The 19,650-nt window shown below is 41.8% G+C and overlaps 1 protein-coding gene across 3 annotated transcripts in view; it reads left to right on the top strand.

The window, feature by feature from the left end:
- The window catches only part of LOC117362832 (interleukin-18 receptor 1-like), a 122,119-nt gene that overhangs the window by 97,019 nt on the left and 5,450 nt on the right, over positions 1-19,650 (top strand). For all 3 annotated transcript variants that reach the window (XM_033949860.1, XM_033949861.1, XM_033949859.1), the window contains one exon: positions 1,395-1,556. In XM_033949860.1, coding sequence (XP_033805751.1) covers positions 1,395-1,556 — 162 coding nt within the window. The remainder of the gene's footprint in view (positions 1-1,394; positions 1,557-19,650) is intronic.

Here is a 19,650-nt window from a genome sequence, read left to right on the forward strand (position 1 = left end):
TTTCTTCCTCTGACATGTCCCTAAAAATAATAGAAAGATTTTTAGAGGGATATTCTATAAACAACGCTGAAAATTAGGTGCCGGTAGGTGCCCTGTCAGTATTTTAATTGAGAAACACGGTTTAAAATGGCAAAAAATGGTAAAATTAAAGTGCCTACCAGTGCCTAAATGAAAGGCGCTTTATGGCACTTAATGCCACTATGGGCATAGTTGACGCCAGAAGTGGTGTTAGGTGCTGTAAAGCACCTACTAGGTGCGATTCACAACAAAGATAGGCGTTAGAAATGTAGGCCCGGGAAACCCTGACCTACATTTCCAGCACCTATCTTCTGCGGAGGCGCAATTCTCTATAAGTCACTGTCACGTGGTTGATATGCAATTGGCAGCTGCTTTTTAGGCGGCTTCCGATATCGGTGCCCTATTTAGAATCCAGGCCTTATTGACGTTACTGCAGGACACCTGCGTGCATTCTGTGTTACTCCATTTTTAGCAGTGTTAGGTAAACATTAATGCCTAACAGAGCTTTGTAAAAGGACCCCAAAGTTAGGAGCATAAATATACATGATTTTATGCATGCAATTTTGTAACCCATTTAGAATCATTGGATAATATGGAACATAAAACTGATAAATAAATCTTTTGAATAACAGGTTTCTAGTTCTTGGCAAAGCTATGTGGTTAGACATGAGAAAGAAGGGGAACTAGGTGTGAAATTAAAGGCATATCTCTTTGCTCATTATCTGTGCAAGATGATACATTATAACCGAGAAACATAACTTGTCCTGGAAAAGGTGTGGTACTTTACAAGCGGTCACTCTAAGATAGCAGTTGAATTTCTTTTTTTTTTTTTTGTAATGTAGACTGGGTTAACTAACTATATTCAAAACTTTTTGCCATGGTTTTTAGAGGATAATTTTTTAACAGGCCCATACAAGGGGGTGCTGAAACGTTCTCAGCCCAGCCAACCAACTTCCTAAATTCTGAGCATTATTTTGCCCCTGCAGCTGAAAAGAGTGTTATTTTATTTTGTTAAGTGTCAATCTGCAGAACCGAAATTCTATGGGCTCCTTTTACAAAGGTGCGCTAGCGGTTTGCGCACTAGCCGCTACCGCTTCCTTTTAATTTTTCGGCTAGCGCGCGCTAATCTTGTGTGTGCGCTAATAACGCTAGCGCACCTTTGTAAAAGGAGCCGTATGTTTTGGCATCGTTTCAGATCATTGATTGAACCGTATCCATATCATTCTCTTCTTGGTTGGGCCGAGAACTTTTCAGCACCCCCCTCGAAAACTTGTGCAGCAAGAACACTCATAAATTACAAACTTCTGCCTATCTGAAATTTATATTTTACTGTAAAATAGATATAATACATTAATGCATGAATTATTTTTCCCCAGAGAAAACGCCAGATATTTCCAAACATGTCTTCACTACTGGAATGACGGTTGCAGTAGTGTTTTCATCAATAGCCATTGTGATGGTTATTATGTGTTTGATCTTCAGAGTTGACCTGGTCTTATTATACAGGGATCTAACGGGAAAAGACGAAACACTGGCAGGTAGGTGTTTTCTGCTGTGAAAAGAGTGAAATGTAAATCTGCTGAATGTGTAAACATAGAGGCCCTTTCATTAAATGGCAGTATGTGCTAACACTGCCTAAAAATGGCGCTAGCGGGCCACACTCAGGAGCCATGTGATAGCTGCAAGCTTGGTGCATAAACCCGCATGCTAAAACTTACATTTTATTCTTTAGTCTGGGGATGTGTGTGCGTATTTGGGGGTGGAGAGTAAGCATGTCCTGTCTTATTTGTTAGCTTGTGGACACTGGCGTACACTGACCATTTTGCAGAGGATTAGCTTGGGAACCCTTAATGTTTACTAAACATATGGCATTAAGGGCTCACGCACTAATAGCTTCACACTAATTTAGCAATTTGTGTGTGGCCATTAATATGAAAATGGCACAGTCGGCCATCTTAGAACCATGCTAAAAAGAGGCTTCAGTGCGTGGGAAACCCATACACTATAGACCAGTGGTTCCCAACCCTGTCCTGGAGGACCACCAGGCCCATCAGGTTTTCAGGCTAGCCCTAATGAATATGCATGAGAGAGATTTGCATATAATGGAAGTGACAGACATGCAAAACTGCTCCATGCATATTCCTTAAGGCTATCCCGAAAACCCGATTGGCCTGGTGGTCCTTCAGGACAGGGTTGGGAACCACTACTATAGACAACAACAGCCACCTTTTAACATGGCTTAGTAAAGGGACCCCATAGAGTGTAATTAAAAAAGGTGTGACATGAAAAACATTTATTTTGTCTGTGCACACTCCTATTTTCCCTATGTACATTTACCTCTTAATTCTATAATTTTACCACCTGATATTAAATGGTATTTAGCTGGACAGAAACAGCTAACTGCCGATATTCTGTAGCAGATAGCAAGCTATCCCTTTGCTGAATATCCCTATGTCGTACGGCATATCTGGTCAACACCAATATTCATTGGTTGACTGACTAAGGGCTCCTTTTACAAATGTGCGCTAGCGTTTTTAGCGCATGCATCGGATTAGCAGGTGCTACCCGAAAAACTATCGCCTGCTCAAGAGGAGGCGGTAGCGGCTAGTGCGCGTGGCATTTTAGCACGCGCTATTCCGCGCATTAAGGCCCTAATGCACCTTTGTAAAAGGAGCCCTAAGTCTCGCAGCCAGATAGACCTGCAAAAATAGCAGGTCCTTCTTTGAATGCCAATGAATTTCGGCTTGGCCGGCTATGGCTATGGTGCCTGCACTTAAACCAGCAATTTAATGCTGATAGCCAGATATGACACGCAACTGCAATGGGGCGCGGTCAAGGGAGGGGCATGAGTGGGTCAGGCATGTTCCCAGAATTTAGGCACACTGTTATAGACTAGCTCCAGCTCTGTGCCTTACTTTCATTAATTGGGTGCCAGAATTTAACCTAGGTTTTGACAGGTGCAACGGCCGTGACCAGTGGCGTACCAAGGGGGGGCGGGAGGGGCGATCCGCCCCGGGTGCCAGCCCTGAGGGGGTGCTCCCGGCCTTGCCATTCAGTCCCCCCACCCCCAAAGGTCCGCTCGCCCCACTGACCTTCCTGCACCACCTGTGAAGCAGCCCGCAGCAGGATCGCGACGTCAGCTATCCCTGAACTGCTTGGGCGCTGCTTCCTGCGCCGCGGTCCCTCCCCTCCTCTGATGTCAGAGGAGGGGCGGGACCGCGGCGCAGGAAGCAGTGCCTAAGCAGTGCAGGAATAGCTGACGTCGCGATCCTGCTGCGGCTGCTTCATAGGTGGTGCAGGAAGGTTAGTGAGGCGAGCGGTCCTTCGGGGGTGGGGGGGACTGAACGGCAAGGCCGGGAGCATAGATAGTGCTGCTTCATAGATGGTGCGGGGAGGCCAGGGGGGCGAGCGGTCCTTCGGGGTGGGGCGGGCGGGCAGACAGGCAGGCTATCAAGGGGGATGGGGGTGACAGGCAGGCAGGCAGGCCTTCAAGGGGGGGCAGGCAGGCCTTCAAGGGGGGAGGCAGGCCTTCAAGAGGGGGGACAGGCCTTCGGAGGGGTGTGCAGACCTTCAAGGGGGAGGGACAGGCCTTCAAGGGGGGGAGCAGGCAGGCCTTCAAGGGGGGGCAGGCAGGCCTTCAAGGGGGGGACAGGTCTACAAGGGGGTGGGACAGGCCTTCAAGGGGGGGACAGGCCTTCGGGGGGCTGCAGGTCTTCAGGGGGGTGCAGGCCTTCGGGGTGGTGCAGGACTCAGGGGGGGGTGCAGACCTTTAAGGGGGTGCAGGCCTTCAAGGGGGGGGGACAGGCCTTCAAGGGGGGGGACAGGCCTTCAAGGGGGTGACAGGCAGGCAGGCCTTCAAGGGCAGGACAGGCAGGCAGGCCTTCAAGGGGGGGACAGGCCTACAAGGGGGGGGACAAGCCTACAAGGGGGTGGGACAGGCCTTCAAGGGGGGACAGGCCTTCAGGGGGGTGCAGGCCTTCAGGGGGGAGGTGCAGGACTTCGGGTTGTGCAGACCTTCAAGGGGGGGACAGGCCTTCAAGGGGGGGGGACAGGCCTACAAGGGGGGGGACAGGCCTTCAAGGGGGGTGCAGGCTTTCGGGGGGGTGCAGGACTTCAAGGGGGGGGACAGGCCTTCGGGGGGGGTGCAGGCCTTCGGGGGGGTACAGACCTTCAAGGGGGGGACAGGCCTTCAAGGGGGGGACAGGTAGGCAGGCCTTCAAGGGGGGGGGGACAGGCCTACAAGGGGGAGGGACAGGCCTTCAAGGGGGGTGCAGGCCTTCAAGGGGGGACAGGCAGACCTTTAAGGGGGGACAGGCCGTTGGGGGGGCCCTGGTTTAGAAGTACACGGAGGGAAGGGGGTGTTCAAAGAGACGTGCATATGCCAAACTTTGGGGGGAGGAAGAAATAATGGGTCTGAAAATAGAGGAGAGGGAGAGAGATGATGGACCATGGGATTTAGGGAGGGAAGGAACAGAAAGGGAGAGAAATTGGACCCAAGGGATGGTGTGGAGGAGGGATAGAGATACTGGATAGGAGGGTAATTGGGAAAAGAAAGGGAGAGATGGTGGACTCTGGGGTGGTGGGGAAGGAGAGAGAGATGCCGGATGAAAGGGTAGTTAAGAAAAGGTGGATCTGTGGAGGGAGATGAAAAAAAGGAAAGATACCAGACTTCCTGGGGAGGGAAGGGAAATGGAAAGGGAGGACAGAGTTGGCAAATGGATGGTTAGCACGCAGAAAGAAGAAAGAAGGAGACCCTGGCAAGCAAGTTATCAGAAGAAAACCAGAGCCTTGAACCAACAAGATTTGAAATATAACCAGACAACAAAAGGTAGAAAAATTAATTTTATTTTCTGTTTTGTGACTATAATATGTCAGATTTGAAATGTGTATCCTGCCAGAGCTGGTGTTGGACTGCAAACGTGAACTAGGATTTAACAGAGAGAGGAAAAGTCCTTTTTGTTTCTTTATTTTATTTACACCACAGCGCCAGTGTGGTTAGGAGAAGCCAAAGGGGGTGAAAAAGCTATAAAACCCACCAGGAGTTTTGAAAAAAATCACCCAACTGGGCAGGAAAATCGAATTGAAAAACCAATTCAATAGGCTGAATCGAATCGAAATTTTTTTTCCTGAATCTGGCAGCATTAGTTTGCGCTACTGTCTTAGACTTTAGGACCTGGGATTGGGGAGAGATGGCATCCTCAGTACTTTATAATGCAAGTGAAACGAGGATTTGGTCAGACTTTTGAAGGGTCTGCAGAAAAAAAATATTGTATAGGCCGGGGACATGAGACAGCAGGAAATGGGAACTTTTCTTCCTTCTATTTTTGTGAATGGAAAGGCTGAGGATGTCAGAGAGTTCAGTTAAAATATGTGCTTTATAAGAAAATATAATAACGTGTTTTATAAAGTTTATAGCATAGCTGGCCTACCCAGTGAGGTGTTCCTAGTGGTGGTGGTGGCAGCATGTCAATGTGTTGAGAGGAAGAGGTTGTCTGGGAAATTCTGCTGAGCAAACTCCGGGCCCATTTCCACCCCCCAGTTAGTCCACTCCACTCAACTGGTTCACACACTGAGTGGGTCTTTGGGTGTTGTTTTGGGATCTCTTCCAGTGGTTTATCAGTATCTCCTTCTGGTCCAAGGAAGGAAACTTTGTTATCCTTAGCATTGACCTACAGAATATGTTTGTAACAGCGCTGCTTGTGTGGCATTAGGCTATGTAGTGATCGAAAGAAAAAAACAGACCTTTGCACATTTTTGCACTATATGGTGGGTGTATGAGGAGATTCACATTTCCTGCACAGCTAAGTCCATGTGAAGTTACCTTGTGCTGTATTTGACATCTAGCAAGGTCTCTGTTTGAAAGGAAAGATCTAAACTTAAAAATGAAGTGGCCAGAAGTTATGGTAAAAGCAGATAGTGTAGCTGGTTTTAAGAAAGATTTGGACAAATTCCTGGAGGAAAAGTCCATAATCTGTTATTAAGACATGGGGAAAGTGTCTGCTTGCCCTGGATCGGTAGCATGGAATGTTGCTACTCTTTGGGTTTTGACCAGGTATTAGTGTCCTGGATTGGCTACCATGAGAATGGGCTACTGGGCATGATGGACCATTGGTCTGACCCAGTTAGGCTATTCTTATGTTATGTTCTCAACTGTAGGGGCCTTTGTTTTCACTTCTTATTTTAATGTATTTTTTTTCTTGGAACTTATCAGTGTTTTTTATAATGGGAACAAAAATGGAAGAGAATTAATGTGTGTGGGATGAGGGGGTAACTAATTTCTTCAGCTAAATAATTCAATCCACTTCAAACAGACATAGGAGAACTCACGCACCATTCACACACCCTCCAACCAAAAACGTCAAAAGAAAAAAACTGTTTGACAACCTCCTAGCCATTCGAGTTGCAACACTCGACCCCCAACTCTACAACTTATTGACCTCAACCACAAACTACAAAACCTTCAAAAAAGAAATAAAAACCCTTCTATTCAAAAAACACATAAAACCGAACTAACACAATCAGAACTGTCCCAAGCATCACCTGCAACTACTCCATATGTACTTACATTACATTACATTACAGATTTCTATTCTGCTTGTGCCTTGCGGTTCTAAGCGGATTACAAATTAGGAGACTGGACAATTTCAGGAATATTACAGTACATAGAATCAGGAATGTATCAAGTTACAATTGTTAGTCTGGAAGTTTCCAGGAGAAATTTAGAGCACATAGTAGATAAATAAGTAGGTAGATGAAGTGAGTTGTACAATGTTTAGGTATAGTTATAGTGGGGTGTTCGTGTGTGTATTTTTTAGTGCTATGTTGAGGTTAAGATGATGGAAAGTATTTTTTGAAGAGATGAGTTTTGATTTCTTTTCGGAATTCTTTTATGTCTATTGATTTGATCAGTAGATTGGAAATGGTAGTGTCAATTTTTTCTGCCTGTGTAGCTAAAAGGCTGTCGTATAGTTTCTTGCGTCGTGTACCTTTGAGAGGAGGGTAAGCGAATAGGTTTTGAGTTCTCCTTAATCTGTGTGAGAGATTACGGTGTAGTCTTTTGTTTAGGTAGCTGGGTGCTGTTCCATGTGTTACTTTGTATAGTAGACAGTAGAATTTGAACTGGGATCTTGCTTTTATTGGTAGCCAGTGTGAGTCAAGGAAAGCATTGGTGATGTGGTCAAATTTGCTGAGGGAGTAGATGAGTCTGAGGGCTGTGTTCTGAACAGTCTGTAATTGTTTTATCATGTAGTTTGGGCATGATAGGTATAGGCTGTTGCAGTAATCTACTATGCTTAGTACTAGGGATTGTACTACTATCTTGTATTGATCCTTGATGAAGAATTTTCTTATTTTTCTTAGGTTACGCATTGTGAAGAATGCTCTTTGGATGATTTTGTGGATTTGGGTCTGCATTGTGCAATTTCTGTCTAGTTGAATTCCTAGGATCTTGAGTGTGCTTTGCATTGGGTACTTGATTGTGTTTAATTCCAGTTCTGTGCATGATGATTTTTTTTCCTTCTCTAATAGTAGGAATTTAGTTTTTTCCAAGTTCAGTTTCAGTTTATGACTTGACATCCATTTTTCTACCGTTTCCATTATTATTTTCAGGTGGTTTGTTGATAAGGGGTCTTGTATGTTGAAGGGGATGAGGATTGTTATATCATCCGCATAGCTGAATGATATTGTGTTTAGGGCGTCTAGGGTATTGCCGAGGGATGCTATGAAGAGGTTGAATAATATAGGAGATAATGGCGATCCTTGTGGTACTCCACATGGGTTTGACCATGGGTTGGATAGATGCTCTTTTGACTTGACTCTGTATGTTCGAGTTTTAAGGAAGCCTTGGAACCAGTTGTGAACATTACCAGAGATTCCTATTGCGTCTAATGTCTGGAGTAGTGTGGGGTGGTCAACTAGGTCAAATGCAGCAGAGAGATCGAGTTGAATGAGAAGTAGTTTGTTTCCTTTGCTAAGGTGTTGTCGGGCTGTGTCTAATAGTGATATCAGTAGAGTTTCTGTGCTATGGTTAGATATGAATCCAGATTGGGATGGATGCAGTATGTGATGGTCTTCAAGGAAGTTGGAGAGATATTGTGCGACTAGGCCTTCTGTTAGTTTGATATATAGTGGGATTGAGGCGATTGGTCTGTAGTTTGTAGGATTGTCTATAGGACCTTTGGGATCTTTTAGGATAGGAGTACCGGTAATTATGATTTCTCCTAGTTCCGGTGGGAAATGACCTTCCCTTAGTGTAGTTTGAAGCCATAGTGTGAGGTTGGCTTTAAATTTGGTGGAGGCTGTAGTTAGTAAGTATGGGGGACAGTTGTTCAGGTCACATGAGGATTTGCTGTATTTTTTGTAAAGCCTGTCCACGTCTGACCATTGTATCTTTGGGAAGGTTGTCCAGATCCTGTCTGCTGGGATTGCTTCATCTATTGTGGGATTGATTTGTATTTCTTCTAAGTTGATTCGTGAATTGTTGAATGTGGATCTGGTTGTGATGATTTTGTGTTTGAAATAGTCCGCTAATTGGGTGGCTGTGGGAGTTTGGTTTCCTTGGGTGGCGAGAAATGGTTTGGTGTCGGTGAGGTTTCTTACAATGTCAAAAAGTTTTTTAGTGTCTGGTTTTTCGGTGCCAATGAGTTTAGAGTAGAAGTTTTTTCGTTTTTCCTTCAGTTTGGTATTGTATAGTTTGATTTGGATTTTCCATTCATCTTTGGTATGATTATGTTTCTGTTTTTTCCATGACCTTTCTAGTTGTCTGCATTTCCTTTTTAATTGTAAGAGTTCGTCGTCGAACCATTTGTTGGATGGTCTGTCTATTTTGTTTTTGTTTTTTATTGGAGCTAGTTCGTTTAATGTGGTTTCACTGAGGGTCCGCCAACTGTTTATGAAGTCTTTGGGGTTGTTGGGGTCTATTTCGGGGTCAACTGTGTTCCAGAATGTGGTAGGTTCGATTTTCGGTCTGATCTTGATGTGCGATTTCTTTGGGATGGGTTTGCTGTTATTTTGAGCCCAATTGATAGTGAATGAATATTTGTAATGGTCTGACCAGAGGGTAGGGTGCCAGGACCCATTTGAGATGTGAATTTTTTGTGTGTTTTGGTTTGGAGGTGAGTAAGCTGCTATATCAAGTTGATGACCTTTTTCGTGTGTGGGTTCTGGGTTGAGAATTTGGTAGGATAGGGAATTGAGGTATGAGAGTATATCTGTTGCTTGTTTGGATGATTGATCTTCTAAGTGGAGATTTAAGTCTCCAAGGATCAAGTTGTGTGTGGAGGAGAGAGAGTTCTGGAAGATGAATTCTTCAAGTTCTTGTTTTGAGGTGTTCCATTTGCCTGGAGTAATGTAGCAAAGAAGACAGTTCAGATTTCCAGTTAGTGATTTGTCATGACAATTCAGACATAATTTATGTTATGTTATGTTTGGAATATAAGAAAATTTTCACTGCCTGTTTCTATTCTGACCATTTATTCTGTTTCATGGTCATTACAAAAAATATTTTTTTACATGGGGGGGGTGTCAAAAAATGATGGACCCCGGGTGCCACATACCCTAGATACGCCACTGGCCGTGACCTCCCCAAAAATTGATGGTCAGTCAGTTATGGCTCTACTCCCCCACCCACCTCCTCCTAGTCGCTGTAATTTTAAATCTTCTGGCAGCTACTGCGCAGAGTTGCTGCAAAATGAAGATTTCCGGGTTAGGCCTGCTTGTTGATGCTGCACGGCTGCTGCCGGAAGATTTAAAATTACATTGACCAGGGAAGGTAGGTGGGGGAATAGGGGGCTGGAGAGAGCGGTCATGCCACAAGATCCTGCTGGGGCTAGGGCAGAGCCTTTGGGCCCCCCAAACTTAAAAGCATTCCATTGCCTATGTGCAGGTGTAAGATCCATGCTAAGCAAGAAAACAAAGGATGTAAATTAAAGAACTAAGGCAGGTATTGGACAGACCTGCACGGTCTGTGCCCCATTTATGGTGATTCGGTGTAGGATGGGCTGGGGTGGGCATCATTGTGAACTCCACTAATATGAAGCATGAAGATGTTGCTGGCCAGACTTTACGGTAGATATCCTGCAAACAACAGGATGTTTGGATAGGCTGGAGTGGGATTGGATGGCAACATCAGCATTTGGAACCTAGGACAATACCAGATTTACAGTCTATGGCCCAGAAATATCAAAGAAGAGACAAGTTAATCAAATCATGTATTTTTTAAATGAGTATCACTTATGGGCAGACTGGATGGACCATTTAGGTCTTTATTTGCTATCATTTACTATGTAATATTCCGTAAAGGTTGCTCCATGCAGAACATCTTTTGTGGAATACTAGTTTAGAGTTTGTTTTCCCTTCTATATGCCTCTAATATATTTTTCAGTCAGTGCCCTGTTATGCTCCCTATGTTACCCAACTCCCCTTCCCTTCAAACTATGTATGCCCTTTGTCCCACCTGGTTCCCATCTGTAAATGATAACGTGAGCCTCACTTTGTCCTTAGATATACTGCCATGAAATCTGTACAGTTGTCCTCAATGATAATCTATTAACCTTTAATATGGTACCTAAGTTCCCTCTGTTTTCTGTAACCCTCCCGGTTCTTCTGTTACCCCGTTCTCTGAAGCTGTGTTTGTTCTACTGTTACCTGCCCTGAGCTTTCTGGGAGGGTGGGAAATAAATTGAAATAAACAAACAAATAAATACATAAATCTTCTTGTGCCCAACTTTGGGCACCATGTACTGAATTCCCCCATAAACATGTGGTCAATAGTGACTGGAACAGTGACTGAAGATATGAAAGCACTAGTGCCTGGGGAAAGCAGCAGTTGTTGCAGTGCACAGATGAAAGCAACAAAGCTTAAGTTTTCTGGGAAGGTGTGGGAGGAAACGTCAAAGTAACACCATCAAAACTTGTGAGGAAAAAAATGCTACCGTTATCAGAATGAGTCATAAATCCAATGTTTTAGGTCAGTTCCTGGAATTAGCAGGCTAGCAGACCACAGTTAAAGAATACAAAGCCAGGATGCGTCTCTGAGAAGGGTAACGATTGAGCTACCGGATTTAATTGCAAAACTGTTATTGTCACATACTTGATGAATAGCAGGGAGTGTGGGCAAATGGGTGAGGGAAAGGCATTTGCTTCCCCCTGTTTCAGCACAAGGTGGTAAATTCTCTCTATAAGTAAGGTACAGAGTTAAAAAAATATCTTATCACTCATATTTATCCTTATTTCTTGCATTGCCTCTACCTTGTCGTTAAGGACTAATACATGTAAATCAGAAAATATACTTATTTTATTTATTTATTTTTTAATATAATATTTCTTTATTGGGCAAAACCAACAGCGCACAAAACAGAGAAGAACAAAGTACATCCGCAAATTCATACCATCCGCCCCAATCGGGGCAAACTTCAAACAGAAAGTAACAATGCAAGATGAAGCAGATGGCAAGATGGCAGCACAAGTCCAATACATGATTTTAAAATGTATATACCACTTTAAACCAAAGCAGTGTACAATCAACATACAAAATATAAAATGTACATCAAGCAAGCGAATCTTCCAAAACCTAATACATTAAACTCCCTAGCTTCACATAAAAGCTGACACATACAAATATATCTTCAGCATTGTTTTAAAAAATATCCCTGGGCTTATACAAATGCATTTGCTTACTCAAACCATTCCAAAGCTTGACACCCATGACGGAGAACATTGACATCCCTATATACACATGTGATATAGTGTTTACTCTATCGGTGGTCAGTTTCATTGCATTTTCTGACCTTAATTCTCTGGTCAGATAGTACTGTTTCAACATATCCCAAAACCACTCTGGGGTCCTATGATATAGGGTCTGGTGCACCATAGACAGAACCTTGAATTGCATCCTTTGCTGCACTGGAAGCCAATGCAGCTGCTTCAAAATTAACGTAATGTGGGCCCACCGAGACACAATCCAATTCTTTAGTTTTATATACTGATTCATCCCTCTGAGAGGGCTCGACTCGGTTTGCAAATATTAGAAATCAAACAAAGAAGGGATCAAGATTGACAGATGGAAGATCGTTAATTAGAAACAAATGAATTTGTTAGGGACTTCTGAAATAAGTGAGCTTTGAACTTTTTCTGGAAAATTGATAATTGAAAAAGGAGTCTAATCTCAGACGGAAGTTCATTCCAAATCTTTGCAAATAAAAAGGTCAATGAACAACAAAAATTGGCTGAAGTTTTGATATTCTTTATGGTAGGAAAACCAAGTTTATATTTCTGGGTGCTTCTGGAATTAAATGGCAAACAAGAATTGAAGAAAATAGGAAAAACGGGGGAAAAATCCCATACAGAATTTTAAAGATCACACTGACACTTTTGAAATGTGTTCTCCAATAAACTAGAAGCCAGTGAAGTGCCTTTAATAAAGGGGTAGCATGATAACATTTACGTTTACCAAAAATCAATTTTGCCACTGTATTCTGAATGAACTGCAGCCTTTTCAGATTGCATTTACTCAAACATATATAAAGTGAGTTTGCATAATCTAATTGAGAAAGAATGACTGCTCGAACCAAAACACCAAAATGTTGCTGAAAGAATAAATGGTGAACCCGTCTAATCATCCTGAGGCTAAAAAAAAACACATTTTTTCATCACATTATTAATTTGGGAAGAGAGAGAAAGTGTGGAATCCAAAACGAAACCCAAAATTATAGAAGTAAACTCAATCTCCAGTAAATCTCCTGAAATCAGTTGTACAGATGCAGGTAGCAATTGTTCTTTGGCCCAAACCACAATAGTTTTGTCTTTGAAGTATTTAGGGCTCCTTTTACAAAGGCGCGCTAGTGGTTTTAGCGTGCTGTGACCAGGCAGACACGATGCCTGCCAGGGTCCCTGTTAGTTCAGAAAAAAAAGTTAAAATGAAAACCCGAGGTGGAATCAGGAAGGTGCATGTAAATCCTGAGACTGATAGTTTAGCCTGTGACCACCAGAGGGAGCCTGATTTATGTGATGAAGAATTGGGTGATTCATCCCCGAGCTACCACCGGGGGAGCCCAAGAGGTCCCAGCTACTCTGCTGACTCAACTAGAGTAGGGCGTTGCCCCAAGGTATTTAAACCTGCAGTTGAGAACAGACAAGGAAGCCAGCTAGGGAGGAGGTTTAAGCCTTTTCTCCCTAGGGAGTCCCCGGGGCCAAGCAGGAGCAACCAGCCTATTCCCATGGAGCTGTTAGAGGCTGGACAAGCTGAGGAGCTGCTATTTCCAGAAGAACAGCCCATGGAGTGTGAGAAAAGTCTGTCAGAGTATGCTCCTGATTTTTCTGAAGCCATGCAGGTAGACTGGGTCTCTCCCAGCAAATAGTGAGTGGTGATTTTTGCTCTGGATTGTTTGGGACTATTTTTTGTTTTGATAAGCTGCCTTATTTTGCAAAACCTGACACTCTCCTATCCTGGCAGTGAGCTGAACTGGCCAGAGGCTTTATTGGAACTTTGGGCACTAGAGCTAGGGAACAAGTGCCATGAACTGTATTTGTGTTTTTGAAACTGCCTGCTTGGGAGCAGTCAGTACTAGCTCTAAGGGGAGCTGAACTCTCAGACACAGCTGAGACTAAGTTAATGCTGAGAGCAAGCCAAGAACTTTATTGTGTGCTGTTTATTTTCTTGCTTCTTATGACATTTTTGTTTTGCTGCTGTTTGGGAGCATTCTGACAAGTTTGGCAGCTATATTGAAAGACTACTTACCTTTATGAAGGAATGAATAAAATTGTATTATTTTCCTTTGAATTATAATTGTGGTAACTTTGGGTTTTTTTTTATTCCTGTTTGGAATCCAGTCCTGCAGGGTGACTCCATTTCGGGTCACACGTTGGTGTTCTATTTTTGTGTAACCACTGGGAGTGCTATTGAGCCCTGTCCTGGGCTACAGTGGGCTACAGTGCGCTTAGCACATGCTAAAATGCCGCAGGAGCTAGCCGCTACCGCCTCCTTTTAAGCAGGCAGTAATTTTTCAGCTAGAGCGTGCTAATCCTATGCGTGTGCTAAAAACGCCCTTAATTTCATATGAACCAAAGAAGCCCAATCCTGAATTCTTGAAATGTACAAAGCAATGTCTGCACCTATGAGACAAACATGGTTATTTTTATTACATAGGATTTTTGGACCCCGGTTCGTTTACAAAAACTAGACTGTTCTAAGTCTAATAGATGCTGACATTGTCATATTGATATAGGGATGTTGGATCATCTGTTATATTTTTGTCCATTGATACTTAATTTCTGGAGGTCAATTTGGGGACAAATCAATGTTATTCTTGAATCATCAATTCTCTTAACTTATGAAGCCATAATTTGTGGTACTCTATTACATGTTAAGCCTTCTTTGGATAAATATAAAAGCCGTCTTTTTTTGATCATGACGGGAATAGCTATTCAAATGGTTACACGTAACTGGAAGAGTTACGATAGACTGAATTACACATTTTGGTGTTCAAATGTTTGTACCACTTATAAGTATGAGAGAATGAATGCGGAATGTTTGGGGTTTAGTAATACATTTAATAAGATGTGGAGCCCGTTGACTACATTTGTTGCATCACAATAATTGTCATGTATCTCTCCTTTTATTAGATTTCCTTATATATCCGGGTGGGGGGGGAAATGTATTTTTGATTACTAAAATTACTTAATTATAATATTATATATACATAATATGTCTTATTCTTTTAGTTATGGGGAGGTGGGAGAAAATGTTTGTATTTTGTATTAATGGTATATTTAAAGTGCTTTCTTTGTAGTATTTGTATTTAAGGTAATTGTAATGCACTTTCAAAGTTTGAAAATTAATAAAGATTTATAAAAAAAAATAAATAGAAATGTACAAATTAATATTAGCTGTTAAATTAGTTAGAGAAGAGTTGACTTCAAGCAGGATAAAGATGTTGGAAATAATTTCAAGTAATGTCATCATATAAATATTAAACAGAATGGGGGACAAAGGTGAACCCTGCAGCACTCCACAAACAGGGGACCACGATGAGGAAAGTTTACCTTCATTATGTACTTGATATGATCTTAATGTTAGAAATCCCTTGAACCAGTCTAAAACTTACTTGTTGAGGCCGATGTTGGCTAACAGTTGGATTAGAATATTATGATTAACAACTGCAAAAGCAGCTGATAAATCGAATTGTAACAAAATAGCATAATGGCCTTGAGACAAAAGACCCTGAATCTTTGTTACTAGAGAGATCAATAATGTTTCTGTGCTAAAATCTGGGCGAAATCCATGTTGAAAAGGAATAATCTGAGAGCTGTTCAGATTTGCTAAAGGACGATAGTTATCAGAAACAGTCAGATCTAAATTTGAATTTTTCAGCAAAGGAGAGAATACAGTACAATGTTTCTCCAAACTTTTGAGAAGTAAGCATTTGAGAGCAAATGATTTATTAAAGCTATTATCCATGAGATTGCAAGTAAGTGAATACAACAAAAAATATAGGATGAAAAAGGATCAAGTAAGCATTTTTTTCCCCCAAGTTTCACACAAAGATTCACCATTTGCTTCTCTGTAATTGAATCAAAAGAATTCCATTGTCTATTTACTAATATATTATTAGTAAGTCATTCGAGATATGGAAAAGCAAACGAATCTGAATTGTTAGAAAAAGAAGAGTTTATTTTCAAAATTTTGTCATTGAAAAAAGAAACCAGTGTGTCTACTGAAGGCTTTTGGATATTGTTGCATCGTTCTGCCTCATTGCTAACAGACTTCCAAAGAGTAAATAAAGCTTTATTCTGATCTTTCACAATATTAATTTTGTTACCATAGTAAATTTTCATGGCCTTCTTGATTTCGTATTTATATTCTTTTATTTTCCTTCTTCAATTACTCTTGGCTGCTTCTAAATTATTTTTTTCCCCCATTTCTTCTCCAACTTTCTGCAATCTTGTTTAAATTGGCGATGATAAGAATTATACCTTGAGGCATCCTTATATGAAATCAATTTATATTTAAAGGGTGCCATGGAGTTAAAAGTTTCTTGTGATTTTTCAAATCAGATTTTTAGTATAGAATCAACATTGTACTCAGAAGGAGGCTCTGGTAAATCATAGCCCAATTTTGCCAAAAATATCCAAATTAATTTTGCTTCTTATTTTGATATTTCTTTTCAAAGAACTATCCTGAATTTTAGATATAAAAATAGGGGTTCTAAAGCAGCCTAACAGATGGTCAGACCAAGGTTGTTTAAGCCAATCAATGACAGAAATAGTGGATCTAAAATGATTTGAATCTGTATAAGAGATAATATCTAAAGCATGACCATATTCATGAGTGACAGTTGGGGACTAATTCAAATCTAAATATCTTAAAAAGGATTTGAAATGAGAAATATCAGTGTTATTTTCCTTCTCTAGGTGGAGATTAACATCACCTATTAATAGGAGCCTAGGATATTTTAGTGCTGCTTTTAGGATGACCTCATAAATATTCTCAACAGACTTACTTCAAGGTACAGGTGGACGTCAAAAAAGAAGAATACCTAAGGAATGAGACACACCTACAATCAATCGTGCAGCAGAATTCATGAGCACTTGTAGTGCCTTGCACTTTATCTTTGGTATTCCAAGATAAAGTGCATTGCAATAATCTAATTTGCCCCAAATAAGCATCTGTTCCACAGTGCAGAAATCATGCTGCAGGAGCATTGGCTTCAACTTGTACAGCAAGCGTAATTGTGCATAACCAGATTGAATGGTCTTCAAGATCCATGGTAGCTTGTGTGTGTATATAGGTTTACAAATCTTGCATTTGTTCCTTCTGGTCTTGTTACCTGGGAATTGGTTTCTGATTTGTAGGTTGAAGACTGCTTTAAACAACGACAGGTAGTTTAGAGGATAATATACTAAGTTAACCTTTTTTCCCTTTCTAACCCAACATTTAAGGACAAGAAGGTATTGTGTTAAAGGAATTAATGTACATTCAGAGTATTGGAGTGCCAATTCTGGTGTTACTCGAGAGTTACCCGTGTCTCCTTTGCTTTTTAATTTGTATATGAGCACTTTGGGTGAATGGTTGACAAATTTTAGGAATTTTTATTTTATCTTATGCTGATAGAATTTTTATCATAAGTCGACTATTGGATAATCTAGAGCAGTGCTCTTCAACCACCGGTCCATGGACCAGTGCCAGTCCACAGAAATTTCCTGCCGGTCCACAGGGCCAGCACATGCATCAGGCCCAAAACAGTGTTCTTCAACCGCCGGTCCATGGTGCGATCGATGCGGCGTTATCTTTGAGCCAGCTCCCTCTTCCTAACTGATTCAGTGCACAAAGCCACGGGCAGTGGCTTCTACAGGCATCCTGCGCCTGAACCGGATGCCTTCTCTCTGACATTGCAACATCAGAGGGAAGGCTTCCAGATGAGGCACGGGAAGTGCAAGGTGCAATTAGTACTATTATGGGGGCGGGGTCTGGGGTGGAGAATTGGTGGAGATGGGCGGGGTCTGGCCCATGACTTAGCCCAGTGTTCTTCAACCACCGGTCCATGGACCGATGCCGGTCCACAGAATAATTTTTTTATTTCTGCCGGTCCATAGGTGTAAAAAGGTTGAAAAACACTGATCTAGAGAAGGCTTTGAGATTTGTTCAAAAGATAATTATATTAGTGAATAATTGGGCAGCCAATAATTTTTCTGCCGAATAAACAAAAAACAACCCCCCATTTTTCAAAAGTGCAGAAGAGGTTTTTAGCGCCAGCCAATGTGCTGAATGCTCTGTGCTGCTCCTACAGTCATAGGGTTCCTGTGAGCATCGGAGTAGTACAGACCATTTAGCATGCCTGCCGGTGATAAAAATCTCTTCTGCGCTTTTGTAAAAAGAGGGGGGATAAATTAGCTTGTTTTGGTAATCCAAGTAAGTTTACTGGTCAGAAATTCTTATGATAGAAGGAAAATCTAGGGATTTGGGAATGATTTTGGATTGTAGCTTGACATTTGAGAATCAAATAATGGATTGGTAAAGAGAGTCTTTTTTTGTCTGCACCAATTACAGGCAATATGTTGTTTTATCTTTAGAGAGTTATCAAACGGTGGTATGAGCTATCGTATTGCCTAAGTTGGATTACTGTTATTCTTTATATTGTGGTGATAAACTGAATTAAAAAAAATAGACTGCAATTGCTTCAAAATATGGCTGTGCGTTTGATTTTTAGAGCAAAAAAGTATGACCGGGTTACTCCTCTTCTGAATCAATTACATTAGCTGAAAATTGAGAAGAGAGTAAATTTTAAATTGGTTATAGTTATATATAAATTATTGCAAGGAATGGGACCAGAAGATAGGAAAAAATATTTTATTTTCAATTTAGTAATTGGAATGTGTCAGTTTTGAGAATTTACTGTATTTTTTGCTCTTTAAGACACACTTCCCCCCCAAAGTGGGTGGAAATAAGGGTGCGTCTTATGGAGTGACTAACCAACCAACACTCCCTCCCCCCCCTGGTTACCTTATTTAGTTGGTCCGGCGGCCCTGCACTTCCCTCCAGCTTTCTCGAACAAGCTGCAGCAGCGTCATAGTGGCGCAAAAGGCAGGTACATGCTTTTCGTGGTGCTGCCTTGTCCTGAGCTGCTAAATTTGAATATACTGAATGGCTGCCATCTGTCACACAAGAACGGATGGCAGCCATTCACGTAGCAGCACGGGACAAGGCAGGCACGTGAAAAGTGCGCAATTGCATTTTGAGCCACTCTGACGCTGCTGCAACTAGTTCGGGAGAGGTGGAGGGAAAGGCAGGACCACTGGACCAATGCCTGATGTTCTGCTAGGAATGGATGTTGAGAAACATACAGTGTGGTTAACCATTATGTATTGCTAATAAGATTATATACTGATTGATTTCCAATAAAACATGACATCAGGCACAGATGCATTTTGGCACGTTACTTGTTCAACCTGTACAATGAAACCATGTTCAGAAAAACAAATTTGGAAGAAGAGAATGTCAGTTTCAACGTTGGTGGTTTAAATATAAACAACCTGTTCTATGCAGATGATACAACACTCATCACCAGCAGCAGAAGACTTGCAGTATCTACTGAGAAAAGTCAAACCTGAAAGTCATAACATGGGATTTGAACTGTACATAATCAAAACAAAAATCATGAACACGGAAAATGATGAATATTTTGAGCTTGAAAGCGATAGAATAGAAATTGTAAAGGATTTCCATCTCCTGGGCTCTTTTGTAAACAAAGAAGCAACTAGCAGAGATAAAATACTCCGTAGAATAGCACATGGCCACTCTTCAATGAAGGCTCTTGACAAAGTATTCAAAGGCAAGGAGGTAAAACTCCAAACAAAGATCAGACTTGGCCAGTTCTCAGTGGTCAGTTATGGGTGTAACTAAGGAAACAAGACAGAAAGAAGATTGACTCATTTGAGCTTTGGTGCTGGGGAAGGATTTTAGGCGTACTGTAGACTGCCAGAAGAACTAACAAATCGATTCTGGAAGAGATCAAACTGACTAGACCACTCGCAGCCCACCTGATGAAGTTATTTTGGTCACACTATCAAAAGAGAGAGATCACTGGAGAAGGATATCATTTTTGGGAAGATCGAAGGAACCAGGCAAAGAGGGTGATA

The sequence above is a fragment of the Geotrypetes seraphini genome, chromosome 6 (assembly GCF_902459505.1).
Source record: "Geotrypetes seraphini chromosome 6, aGeoSer1.1, whole genome shotgun sequence".
NCBI classification, from domain to species: Eukaryota; Metazoa; Chordata; class Amphibia; order Gymnophiona; family Dermophiidae; genus Geotrypetes; species Geotrypetes seraphini.